The following is a 16,875-nucleotide window of genomic DNA, read 5'->3' as shown; positions in this document are numbered from 1 at the left end:
CATGACCACTGGAAAAACCATAGCCTTGACTAGACGAACCTTTGCTGGCAAAGTAATGTCTCTGCTTTTGAATATGCTATCTAGGTTGGTCATAACTTTCATTCCAAGGAGTAAGTGCCTTTTAATTTCATGGCTGCAGTCACCATCTGCAGTGATTTTGGAGCCCAGAAAAATAAAGTCTGACACTGTTTCCACTGTTTCCCCATCTAGTTCCCATGAAGTGATGGGACCACATGCCATGATCTTCATTTTCTGAATGTTGAGCTTTAAGCCAACTTTTTCACTCTCCTCTTTCACTTTCATCAAGAGGCTTTTTAGTTCCTCTTCATTTTCTGCCATAAGGGTGGTGTCATCTACATATGTGAGGTTATTGATATTTCTCCCAGAAATCCTGATTCCAGCTTGTGCTTCTTCCAGCCCAGCGTTTCTCATGATGTACTCTGCATATAAGTTAAATAAGCAGGGTGACAATATACAGCCTTGACGAACTCCTTTTCCTATTTGGAACCAGTCTGTTGTTCCATGTCCAGTTCTAACTGTTGCTTCCTGACCTGCATACAAATTTCTCAAGAGGCAGGTCAGGTGGTCTGGTATTCCCATCTCTTTCAGAATTTTCCACAGTTTATTGTGATCCACACAGTCAAAGGCTTTGGCACAGTCAATAAAGCAGAAATAGATGTTTTTCTGGAACTCTCTTGCTTTTTCGATGATCCAGCGGATGTTGGCAATTTGATCTTTGGTTCCTCTGCCTTTTCTATACCCAGCTTGAACATCTGGAAGTTCACGGTTCACGAACTGTTGAAGCCTGGCTTGGAGAATTTTGAGCATTACTTTAGCAGCATGTGAGATGAGTGCAATTGTGCATTAGTTTGAGCATTCTTTGGCATTGCCTTTCTTTGGGATTGGAATGAAAACTGACCTTTTCCAGTCCTGTGGCCACTGCTGAGTTTTCCAAATTTGCTGGCATATTGAGTGCAGCACTTTCACAGCATCATCTTTCAGGATTTGAAATAGCTCAACTGGAATTCCATCACCTCCACTAGCTTTGTTCGTAGTGATGCTTTCTAAGGCCCACTTGACTTCACATTCCAGGATGTCTGGCTCTAGGTGAGTGATCACATCATCGTGATTATCTTGGTCGTGAAGTTCTTTTTGTACAGTTCTGTGTATTCTTGCCACCTCTTCTTAGTATATTCTGCTTCTGTTAGGTCCATACCATTTCTGTCCTTTATCAAGCCCATCTTTGCATGAAATGGTCCCTTGGTATCTCTAATTTTCTTGAAGAGATCTCTAGTCTTTCCCATTCTGTTGTTTTCCTCTATTTCTTTGCATTGATCACTGAGAAAGGCTTTCTTATCTCTTCTTGCTATTCTTTGGAACTCTGCATTCAGATGTGTATATCTTTCCTTTTCTCCTTTGCTTTTCACTTCTCTTCTTTTCACAGCTATTTGTAAGGCCTTCTCAGACAGCCATTTTGCTTTTTTGCATTTCTTTTCCATGGGGATGGTCTTGATGCCTGTCTCCTGTACAATGTCACGAACCTCAGTCCATAGTTCATCAGGCACTCTATCTATCAGATCTAGTCCCTTAAATCTATTTCTCACTTCTACTGTATTATCATAAGGGATTTGATTTAGGTCATACCTGAATGGTCTAGTGGTTTTCCCTACTTTCTTCAATTTAAGTCTGAATTTGGCAATAAGGAGTTCATGATCTGAGCCACAGTCAGCTCCTGGTCTTGTTTTTGTTGACTGTATAGAGCTTCTCCATTTTTGGCTGCAAAGAATATAATCAATCTGATTTCGGTGTTGACCATCTGGTGTTGTCCATGTGTAGAGTCTTCCCTTGTGTTGTTGGAAGAGGTTGTTTTAAATGGTTGTTTTAACCATTTAAAAATGGTTAAAAGTGGTTAAAAGGGTAAAAATGGTTAAAAGGTGATGTTGTATAAATTTTACCACAATTAAAAAGAGAGGCACTTTGGGTAACATAGGTGAATAAGACTAGCAGCTGATGAAGAATTTCACCCAAAGTTAAGAGGCATGGGAGATACATTTAAAAGTTCCAATACTGGCCCACATATATTTTATATGATGTCATCATTCCTCATCAACGTCTCTAGCAGAGAAATCACACAAAGGGCCCATCCCATCCCCACCCACCTCATCAGCCTCAGCCTGGCTGCACTGGTTGTTCTGGGCACCTGGCCTTGCACCCTGGCCAACACCTGCGCCCACGTGTGCTTCCTGGTGGGTGCCTCAGAGGAGTGCCCCAAGGAGCCCACCACCACCAGGAACCTCTTGGCCACCATGGCCCAGACTATTCTGCTTCCAGAGCATAAGTCTCAGAAGATGAGAGACTGCAGAATCAGTGATTTGATCATTTAAAAAGGGCATAAAAGTCTCCTTGCAGCTTCTAGAAACCCTAGGTAAAACCTGAAAAGTCCAGGTTTCACTGGACTTTTATCCTATTATCCTCCACAGGGCCCTGGCCTCGCCCTTCCTTCTCAGCCAGTTGCACTGGGACAGTGGAGTCTTCTCTTACGGTCTCCAGGTTCCCAGCAGAATAGGAGATTTGCAGTGAGAGAAGTAGAAGAGGGGCCCATGACCTGGGGGCAAAAAAGGGAGGAAGTCAAGGGGCGTGTAAATCAAGGGGAAGATACAGGCTGAACACTAGTCCTCCAGGCTGGGTTTCCTCCCTTCAGCTCCAAAAGGAGTTGCAGCATGTCAGCCCAAACACGAAGGTAACAGAGCCAACAGTGTGGGGATATTTTGAAATTATAATTAATATCTTCAAACATTTTAGAATAAAGAATTCAAGATGGCAGAGGAATAGGACTGGGAGATCACTTTTTCCCCCACAAATTCATCAAAAGAACATTTAAATGCTGAGTAAATTCCACAAAACAACTTCTGAATGCCTGCAGAGGACATCAGGCACCCAGAAAAGCAGCCCATTGTCTTCAAAAGGAGGTAGGAAAAAATATAAAAGACAAAAAGAGAGACAAAAGAGGTAGGGACAGAGCTCTGTCCCAGGAAGGGAGTCTTAAAAAGGGAGAAGTTTCCAAACACCAGGAAACACTCTCACTGCCGAGTCTGTGGCGAACCTTGGAAGCACAGAGGGCAACATAACTGGGAGGAAAAATAAATAAACAATTAAAACCCACAGATTACGTGCCCAATGGTAACTCCCTCAGCTGAGAAGCAGCACAGATGCCAGCATCCGCACTAGCAAGCGGGGCTGGGCAGGGAGGCGCGGGCTGCATTGCTTAAAATGAGGACCGGGCCTCAATGCCCCAAGGGCAATCTGAGGGAACTAACTTGGGCTAGCAAACCAGACTGGGATAGCTACCACGTGAAAAGCCCTAACCTAAGACACCACCAGGCCCACTCACAGAACAAAGGACTGAACAGAGCTAGCCGGCTGCAGACCATCCCCCTCCAGTGACAAGCAGCCAGAGCTGGAAGCGGGCAATTGTGCTCCAGAGAGGCATTATCTACCAAACTGCAAGCAGGCTTCTTTGCTAAGACTTCTTGGGATTATGGATGGTCAACATCCACCTGAGAAGGGGAGCCGGTTGTACACCCAGAAAACCGAGTGGCAGGGACGGGGGAGGCAATAAGTCACAGCTACCACGCTTGCCAAACACCTGATCACCTGAGCTGCTCGGACCTGGGAAGGGTACCAAACGCAGGCCCAACCAAGTCTGCGCCTCTGAGGACTACCCAAGTGCCTGAACTTGAGCGGCTTAGACCTGGGAGGTGCATGCAGCCCAGGGCCAGCCTTGGACGGTTGGGGAATCGCCTTGGAAGTGACAGGTACAATAGATTAAAACCCTGTAGTTAGTACCGACTACATAGGAAGGGGCCTATAGATCTTGAGAAATATAAGCCAGACCAAGGAACTATCTGAAAATGAACTGACCCCACACTGCCCACAACACCACCAGAAAAAGTCCTAGATATATTTTTACTATTTCTACTATCATTCTTTATTTTTTTAATTTTAAGTCCTCTATTAATCCTTTAATTTTCATTTTTATAACCTACTATTACTTTGCAAAAAAAAAAAAAAAAAAGAGAGAGACCCTATATTTTAAAGCAAACTTCAAATATATATATATTTTTATAATTTTTGTGACTTTGTTTTTTTCTTTTCTTTAATATTGTATTTTTGAAAATCCAACCTCTACTCTAGATTTTTAATCTTTGCTTTTTGGTACTTGGTATCAATTTTGTACCTTTAAGAACCCAATCTTCACTACCCATTTTTACTTGGGAGCGAGATTACTGGCTTGACTGCTCTCTCACCCTTTGGACTCTCCTTTTTCTCCACCAGGTCGCCTCTATCTCCTCCCTCCCCATTCTCTTCTTTTGCCAACTCTATGAATCTCTGTGTGTTCCAGATGTTGGAGAACACTTAGGCAACTGATTACTGGCTGGATCTGTCTCTCTCCTCTCGATTCCCCCCTTTATCCTCCTGGCCACCTCTGTCTCCCTCATCTCTCTTCTCTTCTCTGTATAACTCTGTGAACATCTCTGAGCGGTCCAGACTGTGGAGCGCACATAGGGAAGGGATTACTGGCTAGCTTGCTCTCTCCTCTTTTGATTCCACCTCACCTCATTCGGGTCACCCCTAACTCCCTCCTCCCTCTTCTTTTCTCCATGTAACTCTGTGAACCTCTCTGGGTATCCCTCACTGTGGAGAAACTTTTCATCTTTAACCTAGATGTTTTATCAATGGTGCTGTATAGATGGAGAAGTCTTGAGGCTACTGTAAAAATAAGACTGAAAACCAGAAGCAGGAGGCTTAAGTCCAAATCCTGAGAACACCAGAGAACTCCTGACTCCAGGGAACATTAATCGACAGGAGCTCATCAAACGCCTCCATACCTACACTGAGACCAAGCACCACCCAAGGGCCAACAAGTTCCAGAGCAAGACATACCACGCAAATTCTCCAGCAACACAGGAACATAGCCCTGAGCTTCAATATACAGGCTGCCCAAAGTCACTCCAAACCCACTGACATCTCATAACTCATTACTGGACACTTCATTGCACTCCAGAGAGAAGAAATCCAGCTCCACCCACCAGAACACTGACACAAGCTTCCCTAACCAGGAAACCTTGACAAGCCACCTGTGTAACCCCACCCACAGAGAGGAAACTCCACAATAAAAAGAACTCCACAAACTGCCAGAATACAGAAAGGCCACCCCAAACACAGCAATATAAACAAGATGAAGAGACAGAGGAATACCCAGCAGGTAAAGGAACAGGATAAATGCCCACCAAACCAAACAAAAGAGGAAGAGATAGGGAATCTACCTGATAAAGAATTCCAAATAATGATAGTGAAAATGATCCAAAATCTTGAAAACAAAATGAATCACGGATAAATAGCCTGGAGACAAGGATTGAGAAGATGAAAGAAAGGTTTAACAAGGACCTAGAAGAAGTAAAAAAGAGTCAACATATAATGAATAATGCAATAAATGAGCTCAAAAACACTCTGGAGGGAACAAATAGTAGAATAACAGAGGCAGAAGATAGGATTAGTGAAGTAGAAGATAGAATGGTAGAAATAAATGAATCAGAGAGGAAAAAAGAAAAACGAATTAAAAGAAATGAGGACAATCTCAGAGACCTCTGGGACAATGTTAAGTGCTCCAACATTCGAATCATAGGAGTCCCAGAAGAAGAAGAAGACAAAAAGAAAGACCATGAGAAAATACTTGAAGAGATAATAGTTGAAAACTTCCCTAAAATGGGGAAGGATATAATCACCCAAGTCCAAGAAACCCAGAGAGTCCCAAACAGGATAAACCAACGGTGAAACACCCCAAGACATATATTAATCAAATTAACAAAGATCAAACACAAAGAACAAATATTAAAAGCAACAAGGGAAAAACAACAAATAACACATAAGGGGATTCCCATAAGGATAACAGCTGATCTTTCAATAGAAACTCTTCAGGCCAGGAGGGAATGGCAGGACATACTTAAAGTGATGAAAGAAAATAACCTACAGCCCAGATTACTGTACCCAGCAAGGATCTCATTCAAATATGAAGGAGAAATCAAAAGCTTTACAGACAAGCAAAAGCTGAGAGAATTCAGCACCACCAAACCAGTTCTCCAACAAATGCTAAAGGATCTTCTCTAGACAGGAAACACAAAAAGAGTGTATAAACTCGAACCCAAAACAATAAAGTAAATGGCAACGGGATCATACTTATCAATAATTACCTTAAACATAAATGGGTTGAATGCCCCAACCAAAAGACAAAGACTGGCTGAATGGATACAAAAACAAGACCCCTATATATGTTGTCTACAAGAGACCCACCTCAAAACAGGGGACACATGCTGACTGAAAGTGAAGGGCTAGAAAATGATATTCCATGCAAATAGAGACCGAAAGAAAGCAGGAGTAGTAATACTCATATCAGATAAAATAGACTTTAAAACAAAGGCTATGAAAAGAGACAAAGAAGGACACTACATAATGATCAAAGGATCAATCCAAGAAGAAGATATAACAATTATAAATATATATGCACCCAACATAGGAGCACCGCAATATGTAAGACAAATGCTAACAAGTATGAAAGGGGAAATTAACAATAACACAATAATAGTGGGAGACTTTAATACCCCACTCACACCTATGGATAGATCAACTAAACAGAAAATTAACAAGGAAACACAAACTTTAAATGATACAATAGAACAGTTAGACCTAATTGATATCTATAGGACATTTCACCCCAAAACAATGAATTTCACCTTTTTCTCAAGCACACACGGAACCTTCTCCAGGATAGATCACATCCTGGGCCATAAATCTAGCCTTGGTAAATTCAAAAAAATTGAAATCATTCCAAGCATCTTTTCTGACCACAATGCAGTAAGATTAGATCTCAATTACGGGAGAAAAGCTATTAAAAATTCCAACATATGGAGGCTGAACACACGCTGCTGAATAACCAACAAATCACAGAAGAAATCAAAAAGAAATCAAAATATGCATAGAAATGAATGAAAATGAAAACACAACAACCCAAAACCTGTGGGACACTGTAAAAGCAGTGCTAAGGGGAAGGTTCATAGCAATACAGGCATACCTCAAGAAACAAGAAAAAAGTCAAATAAATACCCTAACTCTACACCTAAAGCAACTAGAAAAGGAAGAAATGAAGAACCCCAGGGTTAGTAGAAGGAAAGAAATCTTAAAAATCAGGGCACAAATAAATGCAAAAGAAACATAAGAGACCATAGCAAAAATCAACAAAGCCAAAAGCTGGTTCTTTGAGAGGATAAATAAAATTGACAAACCATTATTAGCCAGACTCATCAAGAAACAAAGGGAGAAAAATCAAATCAATAAAATTAGAAATGAAAATGGAGAGATCACAACAGACAACACAGAAGTACAAAGGATCATAAGAGACTACTATCAGCAATTATATGCCAATAAAATGGACAACTTGGAAAAAATGGACAAATTCTCAGAAAAGTACAACTTTCCAAAACTGAACCAGGAAGAAATAGAAAATCTTAACAGATCCATCACAAGCATGGAAATTGAAACTGTAATCAGAAATCTTCCAGCAAACAAAAGCCCAGGATCAGATGGCTTCACAGCTGAATTCTACCAAAAATTTAGCGAAGAGCTAACACCTATCCTACTCAAACTCTTCCAGAAAATTGCAGAGGAAGGTAAACTTCCAAACTCATTCTATGAGGCCACCATCACCCTAATACCAAAACCTGACAAAGATGCCACAAAAAAAGAAAACTACAGGCCAATATCACTGATGAACATGGATGCAAAAATCCTTGACAAAATTCTAGCAATCCGAATCCAGCAATACATTAAAAAGATCATACACCATGACCAAGTGGGCTTTATCCCAGGGATGCAAGGATTCTTCAATATCTGCAAATCAATCAATGTAATACACCACATCAACAAATTGAAAAATAAAAACCATATGATTATCTCAATAGATGCAGAGAAAGCCTTTGACAAAATTCAACATCCATTTATGATAAAAACTCTCCAGAAAGCATGAACAGAAGGAACATACTTCAACATAATAAAAGCTATATATGACAAACCCACAGCAAACATTGTCCTCAGTGGTGAAATATTGAAAGCATTTCCTCTAAAGTCAGGAACAAGACAAGGGTGCCCACTTTCACCATTACTATTCAACATAGTTTTGGCCACAGCAATCAGAGCAGGAAAGGAAATAAAAGGAATCCAGATTGGAAAAGAAGAAGTAAAACTCTCACTGTTTGCAGATGACATGGTCCTCTACATAGAAAACCCTAAAGACTCCACCAGAAAATTACTAGAGCTAATCAATGAATATAGTAAAGTGGCAGGATATAAAATCAACACACAGAAATCCCTTGCATTCCTATACACTAATAATGAGAAAATAGAAAGAGAAATTAAGGAAACAATTCCATTCACCATTGCAACAAAAAGAATAAAATACTTAGGAATATATCTACCTAAAGAAACTAAAGACCTGTATATAGAAAACTATAAAACACTGGTGAAAGAAATCAAAGAGGACACTAACAGATGGAGAAATATACCATGTTCATGGATTGGAAGAATCAACATAGTGAAAATGAGTATACTACCCAAAGCAATCTATAGATTCAATGCAATCCCTATCAAACTACCAACAGTATTTTTCATAGAGCTAGAACAAATAATTTCACAATTTGTATGGAAATACAAAAAACCTCGAATAGCCAAAGCAATCTTGAGAAAGAGGGACTGGAGGAATCAACCTGCCTGACTTCAGGCTCTACTACAAAGCCATAGTCATCAAGACAGTATGGTACTGGCACAAAGACAGAAATACAGATCAATGGAAGAAAACAGAAAGCCCAGAGATAAATCCACACACCTATGGACACCTTATCTTGGACAAAGGAGGCAAGAATATACAATGGAGAAAAGACAATCTCTTTAACAAGTGGTGCTGGGAAAACCAGTTGACCACTTGTAAAAGAATGAAACTAGAGCACTTTCTAACACCATACACAAAAATAAACTCAAAATGGATTAAAGATCTAAACATAAGACCAGAAACTATAAAACTCCTAGAGGAAAACATAGGCAAAACACTCTCTGACATAAACCACAGCAGGATCCTCTATGACCCACCTCCCAGAATACTGGAAATAAAAGCAAAAATAAACAAATGGGACCTAATTAAAATTAAAAGCTTTTGCACAACAAAGGAAACTCTAAGCAAGGTGAAAAGACAGCCTTCAGAATGGGATAAAATAATAGCAAATGAAGCAACTGACAAAGAACTAATCTCAAAAATATACAAGCAACTCCTGCAGCTCAATTCCAGAAAAACAAACGACCCAACCAAAAAATGGGCCAAAGAACTAAACAGACATTTCTCCAAAGAAGACATACAGATGGCTAACAAACACATGAAAAGATGCTCAACATCACTCATTATCCGAGAAATGCAAATCAAAACCACAATGAGGTACCATTTCATGCCAGACAGAATGGCTGCGATCCAAAAGTCTACAAGCAATAAATGCTGGAGAGGGTGTGGAGAAAAGGGAACCCTCTTACACTGTTGGTGGGAATGCAAACTAGTACAGCCACTATGGAGAACAGTGTGGAGATTCCTTAAAAAACTGGAAACAGAACTGCCATATGACCCAGCAATCCCACTGCTGGGCATACACACTAAGGAAACCAAAATTGAAAGAGTCACATGTACCCCAATGTTCATCGCAGCACTGTTTATAATAGCCAGGACATGGAAGCAACCTAGATGTCCATCAGCAGACGAATGGATAAGAAAGCTGTGGTACATATACACAATGGAGTATTATTCAGCCCTTAAAAAGAATGCATTTGAATCAGTTCTAATGAGACAGATGAAACTGGAGCCTATTATACAGAGTGAAGTAAGCCAGAAAGAAAACACCAATACAGTATACTAATGCATATATATGGGATTTAGAAAGATGGTAATGATAACCCTGTATGTGAGATAGCAAAAGAGACACAGATGTATAGAACAGTCTTTTGGACTCTGTGGGAGAGGGAGAGGGTGGGATGGTTTGGGAGAATGGCATTGAACCATGTATAATATCATGTATGAAACGAATCACCAGTCCAGGTTTGATGCATGATACAGGATGCCTGGGGCTGGTGCACTGGGATGACCCAGAGAGATGGTACGGGGAGGGAGGTGGGAGGGGGGTTCAGGATGGGGAACATGTGTACACCCGTGGTGGATTCATGTTGATGTACGGCAAAACCAATACAATAATGTAAAGTAATTAGCTTCCAATTAAAATAAATAAATTTATATTAAAAAAACAAACATTTTTTAAAAAAGAGACTACATATGTGAAAGGTTATTGTATATTTTTCAAACTTTTAAAGATCTTGGAAATGAAATATCTAGTTGTTTCAAAACCCTGCTGCTGCTAAGTCGCTTCAGTCGTGTCCGACTCTGTGCGACCCCACAGACGGCCGCCCACGAGGCTCCCCCGTCCCTGGGATTCTCCAGGCAAGAACACTGGAGTGGGTTGCCATTTCCTTCTCCAATGCATGAAAGTGAAAAGTGAAAGTTAAGTTGCTCAGTCGTGTCCGACTCTGTGTGACCCCATAGAAGGCAGCCCACCAGGCTCCTCCATCCATGGGATTTTCCAGGCAAGGGGCCATCAATAGATGAATGGATTAACTAAATGTGGTACATATATTCAATGGAATTTTTTTCAGTCTTAAAAAGAAATGTAATGCACCTGTCCACAGAGTCTGACTACCCCGTGGAAACCCTCTTCACCACCCCTTTTTGATGGATTCAGGATCCCTAAGTGAGCCTGGTTTCTGGGAAGCCTCATCGTAGGCCTGATAAAACCTAGCAGGTATGAACTGCCCAGGACTTTTGCTGCTGTGAGCTGAGGTAGTGATGAAAATGCCTGGAGGTACCTTTCTATCTCAGCTCAGTAAAACACTCCAGGGAGTTCCCTGGTGGACCAGTGGTTAAGATTCTGCACTCCCAGTGCAGAGGGCTCAGGTTCAATCCCTGATTGGGGAACTAGATCCTACATGCCACAACTAAAGCTCTCACATGCCACAACTAACACCCAATGGAGCCTAGTTCATTATTTAATTTTAAAAATACTTAAAATAAAATAAAGCGGTCCGTGTGTGATCTGAGTCCGGGGTCATAGCCCCAACCACTGATGTACATATTCCTGGAGTCTAGTTTTCCTTCTGCCACAGATTCCCACGTGACCTTGTGTAAGTCATTCATAAGTCTGGCCTTGTTTTCCTTCCCTGCCAGTGATCAAGCTGCCTATGAGCTGAAGTTTTAAGACTGTTATTTGAGCACTTGATATTTAGAAGTTTTTAGTGGATAGATGTTTAATGAATAAAAATGTTTTGAAACGTACTTTTTCATGTCCATGAATTTTGCAAAGCCACTTAGTTCAGGAGGCCTCTTTTGATCACTGGGTTTTACTGCCTAGGTTTCTACTCAACCTTGAATTGACCAACTCCATCCCCAAACAAGCACCAAAAGATAAACATTGGTTTTCTCTTCTTTTGGACAAATCTTTTAATCTGGAGTCCACTATATCTGGGCTTCTCTGCTGGATCAGCAGTAAAGAATCTTCCTGAAATGCAGGAGACTTGGGTTCGATCTCTGGGTTGGGAAGATCCCCTGGAGGAGGAAATGGCAACCTACTCCAGTATTCTTGCCTGGGAAATCCCATGGACAGAGGAGTCTGGCAGGCTAAAGTCCGTGGGTTGCAAAGAATCAGACATGACGGAGTACACACATACCTCTATTTACAGAGAGGTTTCTTTTCTCCCTTGCCCTCTGGTTGTGGGACCAGCTTTGCCTTGTGAATCTTCCCTTGTTGCCGTTACCTGTTTTCGTCTTTGAGGAACTCAAACTTAATCATTTAGATGGCGATTTGCTTAGAAATACCACCAATGATTTCTGTAATATACTACATACCAATGCAACCAGGATTTGCAGCAAAACCTGGTTTTGTACAAATCACTTCTATTAAGCACTCAGATAAACCTGACATAATTCTGAGAAAATCTGGGGTGCACTAATTAGACCAGAATACTGTACTTGGAACTCAAGAGTGTGTGTGTTCAGTCACTGAGTCGTGTCTGACTCTTTTTGACCCCATGGACTATAGTCCACCAGGCTCCTCTACTCACGGGATTTCCAGGCAAAAATACTGGGTTTTTGCCAAATGGGTTGCCATTTCCTTCTGGAGTTCAAATTCTGACATCTGCTTTCTTTTTTTTTTTTTTCAAGTAGTGTGACTTGGGCAAGTAAATTAGCTTTTTGGAGCCTTGGTTTTCTCAAATTTCCAAAATAATTTTTTTCCTATAAGATCAAATTGTTAGAGCACTGGATGTCAATATATTTCATCCTCACAACAGCCTCATATATAGGTATTCTGTTTTCCCCATTTTACAGATGGTTTAAGTGCAGTTACCAAGTTAGTGGTGGAGTCAGAATTTGACCAGGCAATTGGCTCCAAATTCACACTCTTTTTAAAAAAATTTATTTTTCATTTAAGGATAATTGCTTTATAGCATTGTGTTGGTTTCTGCCAAACATTATCATGAATCAGACTCATGCTGTTAACCATAGCAGAAACTTGATTGGCTTCAGTTCAGTTCACTCGGTCGTGTCCTACCCTTTAGTCATATGTGGAACACCAACTCCCAGCTCCCCTGGTTAGACTTTTTAAAATTAATTAATTGACTTTATTTATGTATTTGGCTGCACCAGGTCTTAATTGTGATGCATAGGATCTTTTAGTTGTTGTATGTAGGATCTAGTTCCCTGACCAGGGATTGAATCCAGGCCCCCTGCATTGGGAGCTTGGAGTCTTAGCCACTGGACCACCAGGGGAGTCCCTGGTTAGACTTTCATACTCCCAGCTCCCACTGATTTGCCACTGAAGAAACCAAGTACTAACCAGTATGTGGGAGGAATGAAGAGCAAGGTAAATATCTAAGAACTTTTATGCTCTTAAATCCCTGGTAGAAGTAGCAACAATATCTCCCATAATTCTATTCAACTCAGAAGACTGACTTGTGACTTCTGGGACAGGACAGGGCCTCTGCTTGTTCTAAACATGTTGAGAGTGGAAAACTGTCTTTGAACTCCATCTTTAGGGAGGGAGTTGGCCTAGCTCATAGAGACACTTGCAAAAAGCAGAGGTGAGCTTCCCTATGGTGCCAGCTATAGGTTCAACAGAGAATAGGCCAACGTTCGTCCCCATTATTTTTCAGCTTCCTTTGGAAAATGTTCTACTGTGAGAATTTCAAACTGGTGGCCTGTGGCTTCACATAGCCCACAGAACTAACCTGTTTGGCTCGGAAATTGTTGATCTACAGATTTTATTTTTAATGTTATTAGTTGTCCACATTTGGCAATAAGAAGAATTCGGGGACTTCCCTGGCGGTCCAGTGGTTAACATTTTAACATTTGATGCTTCCAATGCAGGCTGCATGGATGCGTTCACAGTTATATCCAAGTTGTTGGTCTACTGAAAAATCTGAAGGTCTGATAACAGTGCCACAATCAGCCATCAACTGGAGCCTAACAGATGCTGCGGTCATCGGAACAGACGTGAACACAATTTCCACCCCCAGCAGCTCGTTTCACTAATGTTCAGACCTCCTGGACTCCTAATAGCAACCAAAGTGACCATGCCTATTCTAGCCTCTTATCCCTTTTCCCTGACATCAGCCCCTTTCACCAAATGTCTAATACTTTTTCTGGGTGGTCTGTTTACTTCATTTACTCAATTAGGGGCTATATCCAGGTTTGAAAAAAAAAAATCCCTTAGCCTTGCTAAAATACAAACATCTCCTTCAAAGCCATTAAGGGAATGGTGTTAATAATGAGGATTTCAGGTATGCAGAAAATCCATTTTATCAAATGGCCTTTTGGCAGGACTTACTTGATGATAAATAGTCTTCAGAGCATAAAATATATACATTAAGACTTCAGGGAATTGCATTTCATTTCACAGATGAAGTGCCAGAATTATACAGATAATATGCTCCAAAGGTCTTGCCTGCAGAAAGCTGTAATGAGGATCAGGTATAGCCAACTTATGAAGGGACTATTGAAAATCCCTGAAATAGAAGATACATAACTGAATAAGACAATCCTTCATAGAGAGAATTTTCTTCATGATAATTCTTTATGAGAAGTTTTTCAGTCCTCCAAATTGGAATATGTGGCCTGAATTTGTTGTTGTTGTTTTACAGATTTGATACTTTCTAAAAAAATGTCCTACTCTGGATTATTTTTAGATCTACTTCACAACTCATTCTTGACAATACTTATACCATGCTAAAGCAAAGTCTCTGGAAAATCTAAAACTATAGTTCCATCTATAATGAAAGTCCATTTAGCTATTAGTATATATGAACAAAGATAGTATCATCAAAGCCAAAATTGAGACTGATCAGTAATTACAGATTTTTGTTATGTTTAGTATCACTTTGGGCATGTACTGTATCATATAAGGAGTATTTATCATTTTTCCACCGGGAACAAGAAAGTTTTGCTGACAAGCAATTGTGTTATCCAGAAAGAACAAGAAGTATGCACGGTATTTTGAAGTCTTATGTGTGCAATCCTAGTCCTTGCTGTACCATATTGACACAATTAAAATTACTTTCTGTCCTTTTAAATATTTATAAAACAACCTGTGGTCTTTGTTAACTTTAATTTCCACATAATACTCTAATCACAGCACATCAGAAAGAAAAGCAGCACACGAAGCTCTCTGCCATGCAACATCACTAGGCTTTGACAGACGCTGATATCACAGCCTTTGAAGACACATGGTGCTATCTCTGCTTTCTCTATGTTGGTGTGATCTCAATTCATAACACATGTCTGCACATCTACCTGGGTTGCAATCTGTCACCCCTAATCTTACTCTATCTCCAATAACCAATCAAAAATTGTGGCTTGAATGGATACGTGTATATGTATGGTTGAGTCCCTTCACTGTTCACCTGAAACTGTTGCAACACAAATAAAAAGTTTAAAAAATAAAACAATAAAAAAGTCTGGACTTCCACTTACGTGCACCAATAAAGGCCTAATTGTTTGAAAAAAATTGTGGCTTTCTTTTTCCATGTTTCTCCATCAGCCGCTTTGTTAACTATATTGCTATAGTTAAATCTCTGCTTTCCAGGTGATGCAGAGGTAAAGAACCCCCTGCCAATGCAGGAAGCGTGGGTTCTATCCCTGGCTCAGGAATATCCTCTGGAGTAGGAAATGGCAACCCAATCCAGAATTCTTGCCTGGAAAATGTCATGGACAGAGGAGCATGGCGGACTACAGTCCATGGGGTTGCAAAGAGTCAGACACAACTAAGCACACAACACATAGTTAACAATACCCAGTTTAGACCAGCATCCTCCAAACACGTTTTTTTTGTAACAGTTTTATTGATGCATAATTTACATATCATCTAATTCACCCATCTAAAAGTGTATAATTCATGGCTTTAGCATATTAGCGAAACTGTGGGGCTTCCCTGGTGGCTCATTGGTAAAGAATCCACGTGCCAATGGAGGAGACACGGATTCGATTCCTGATCTGGGAGGGTCCCACATGCCGCAGAGCAAATAAGCTCGAGCGTCACAACTACTGAGCCTGTGCTCAGGAGACCAGGAATTGCAAGTACTGAGCCTATGTGCTGCACCTATGGTAGCCTATGGTAGCCCCTGGGCCCAAGGGCTGGCACTTGGCAACAGGAGAAGCCACCACAGCTCAACTAGAGAGTAGCCCTCACTCGCCATGACTAGAGAACACCTGCGCAGCAACAAAGACCCAGCACAACCAAAAAATCAATCAATAAATAAAATTATGAAACTGTGAAGCCATCACCACAATAAATTTTACAGTATTTCTGTTGCTCTCCAAAGTAACTCTTTGCATGTTTCCCTCCACTCAGCCCCTGGCAATCACTAATATGTTTTCTGTCCTGTAGCTTTGCTTCTTCTTCATTTTATATAAATGAAATTATACAAAATGTGTGGTCCTTGGGGACTCATTTCTTTCCCTTAGCGTAATATTTTGAAGGTTCATCCATGTAAGTATCAATACTTCATTTTTTACTGCCAGATAAGATTACAATTTTTGAATACCCAACATTTAAGAATCTAAAGATACTAAGTATTTCAGTGATGTGAAACAATGGGAGATTTCTGTATTCCTGACTGGGGAATAAATTGTTACAACCACTATGAAGAGCAATTGGCAATGTGATCACAGTTAAAAAGTGTTTACCTCAGGACACAGCAATCACTCTCTTAGGTATGTATTCTGTAGAAATGCTTGCGTGCATGCATGTGCATGCTAAGTCACTTCAGCCATGTCCAACTCTTTGAGACACTATGAACTGTAGTCCGCCAGGCTCCTCTGCCCATGGGATTCTCCAGGCCAGAATACTGGAGTGGGTTGCCATGCCCTCCTCCAGGGGATCTTCTAGACCCAAGGATTGAACCTTTATCTCTTACATCTCCTGAATTGGCAAGTGGGTTAATTACCACTAGAGACACCTGGGAAGTCCAAGAAATGCTTGCACAGTTGCACAGTTGACACATAAACATACATTCACCTTTGTAATTACAAAATATTGTAATCTTTCAATGAAATATACATATCCATTTAATAGAAAATCTCATTCTGAACTATAGACATGAATGAAACTTTAAACATAATTCTAAACAAAAAAGCAACTTTCCAGAGCACGTGCAATATGAAATCATGTGTGTAATTAAAAAAAATTTAAA

At 40.5% G+C, this 16,875-nt stretch overlaps 1 protein-coding gene across 1 annotated transcript in view; it reads left to right on the top strand.

Moving 5' to 3' along the window:
- The first annotated feature begins 2,090 nt into the window (after positions 1–2,090).
- EDARADD (EDAR associated via death domain) overlaps positions 2,091–16,875 on the top strand; it is a 140,306-nt gene continuing 125,521 nt past the window's right edge. Inside the window, exon 1 of the mRNA XM_070364718.1 lies at positions 2,091–2,367. Coding sequence (XP_070220819.1) covers positions 2,091–2,367 — 277 coding nt within the window. The remainder of the gene's footprint in view (positions 2,368–16,875) is intronic.

The sequence above is a fragment of the Bos mutus genome, chromosome 28, assembly GCF_027580195.1.
Source record: "Bos mutus isolate GX-2022 chromosome 28, NWIPB_WYAK_1.1, whole genome shotgun sequence".
In the NCBI taxonomy this organism is placed as follows: Eukaryota; Metazoa; Chordata; class Mammalia; order Artiodactyla; family Bovidae; genus Bos; species Bos mutus.
The sequence above is the reverse complement of the archived record's forward strand: the minus strand, read 5'-3'. Positions and strand labels throughout refer to the sequence as shown.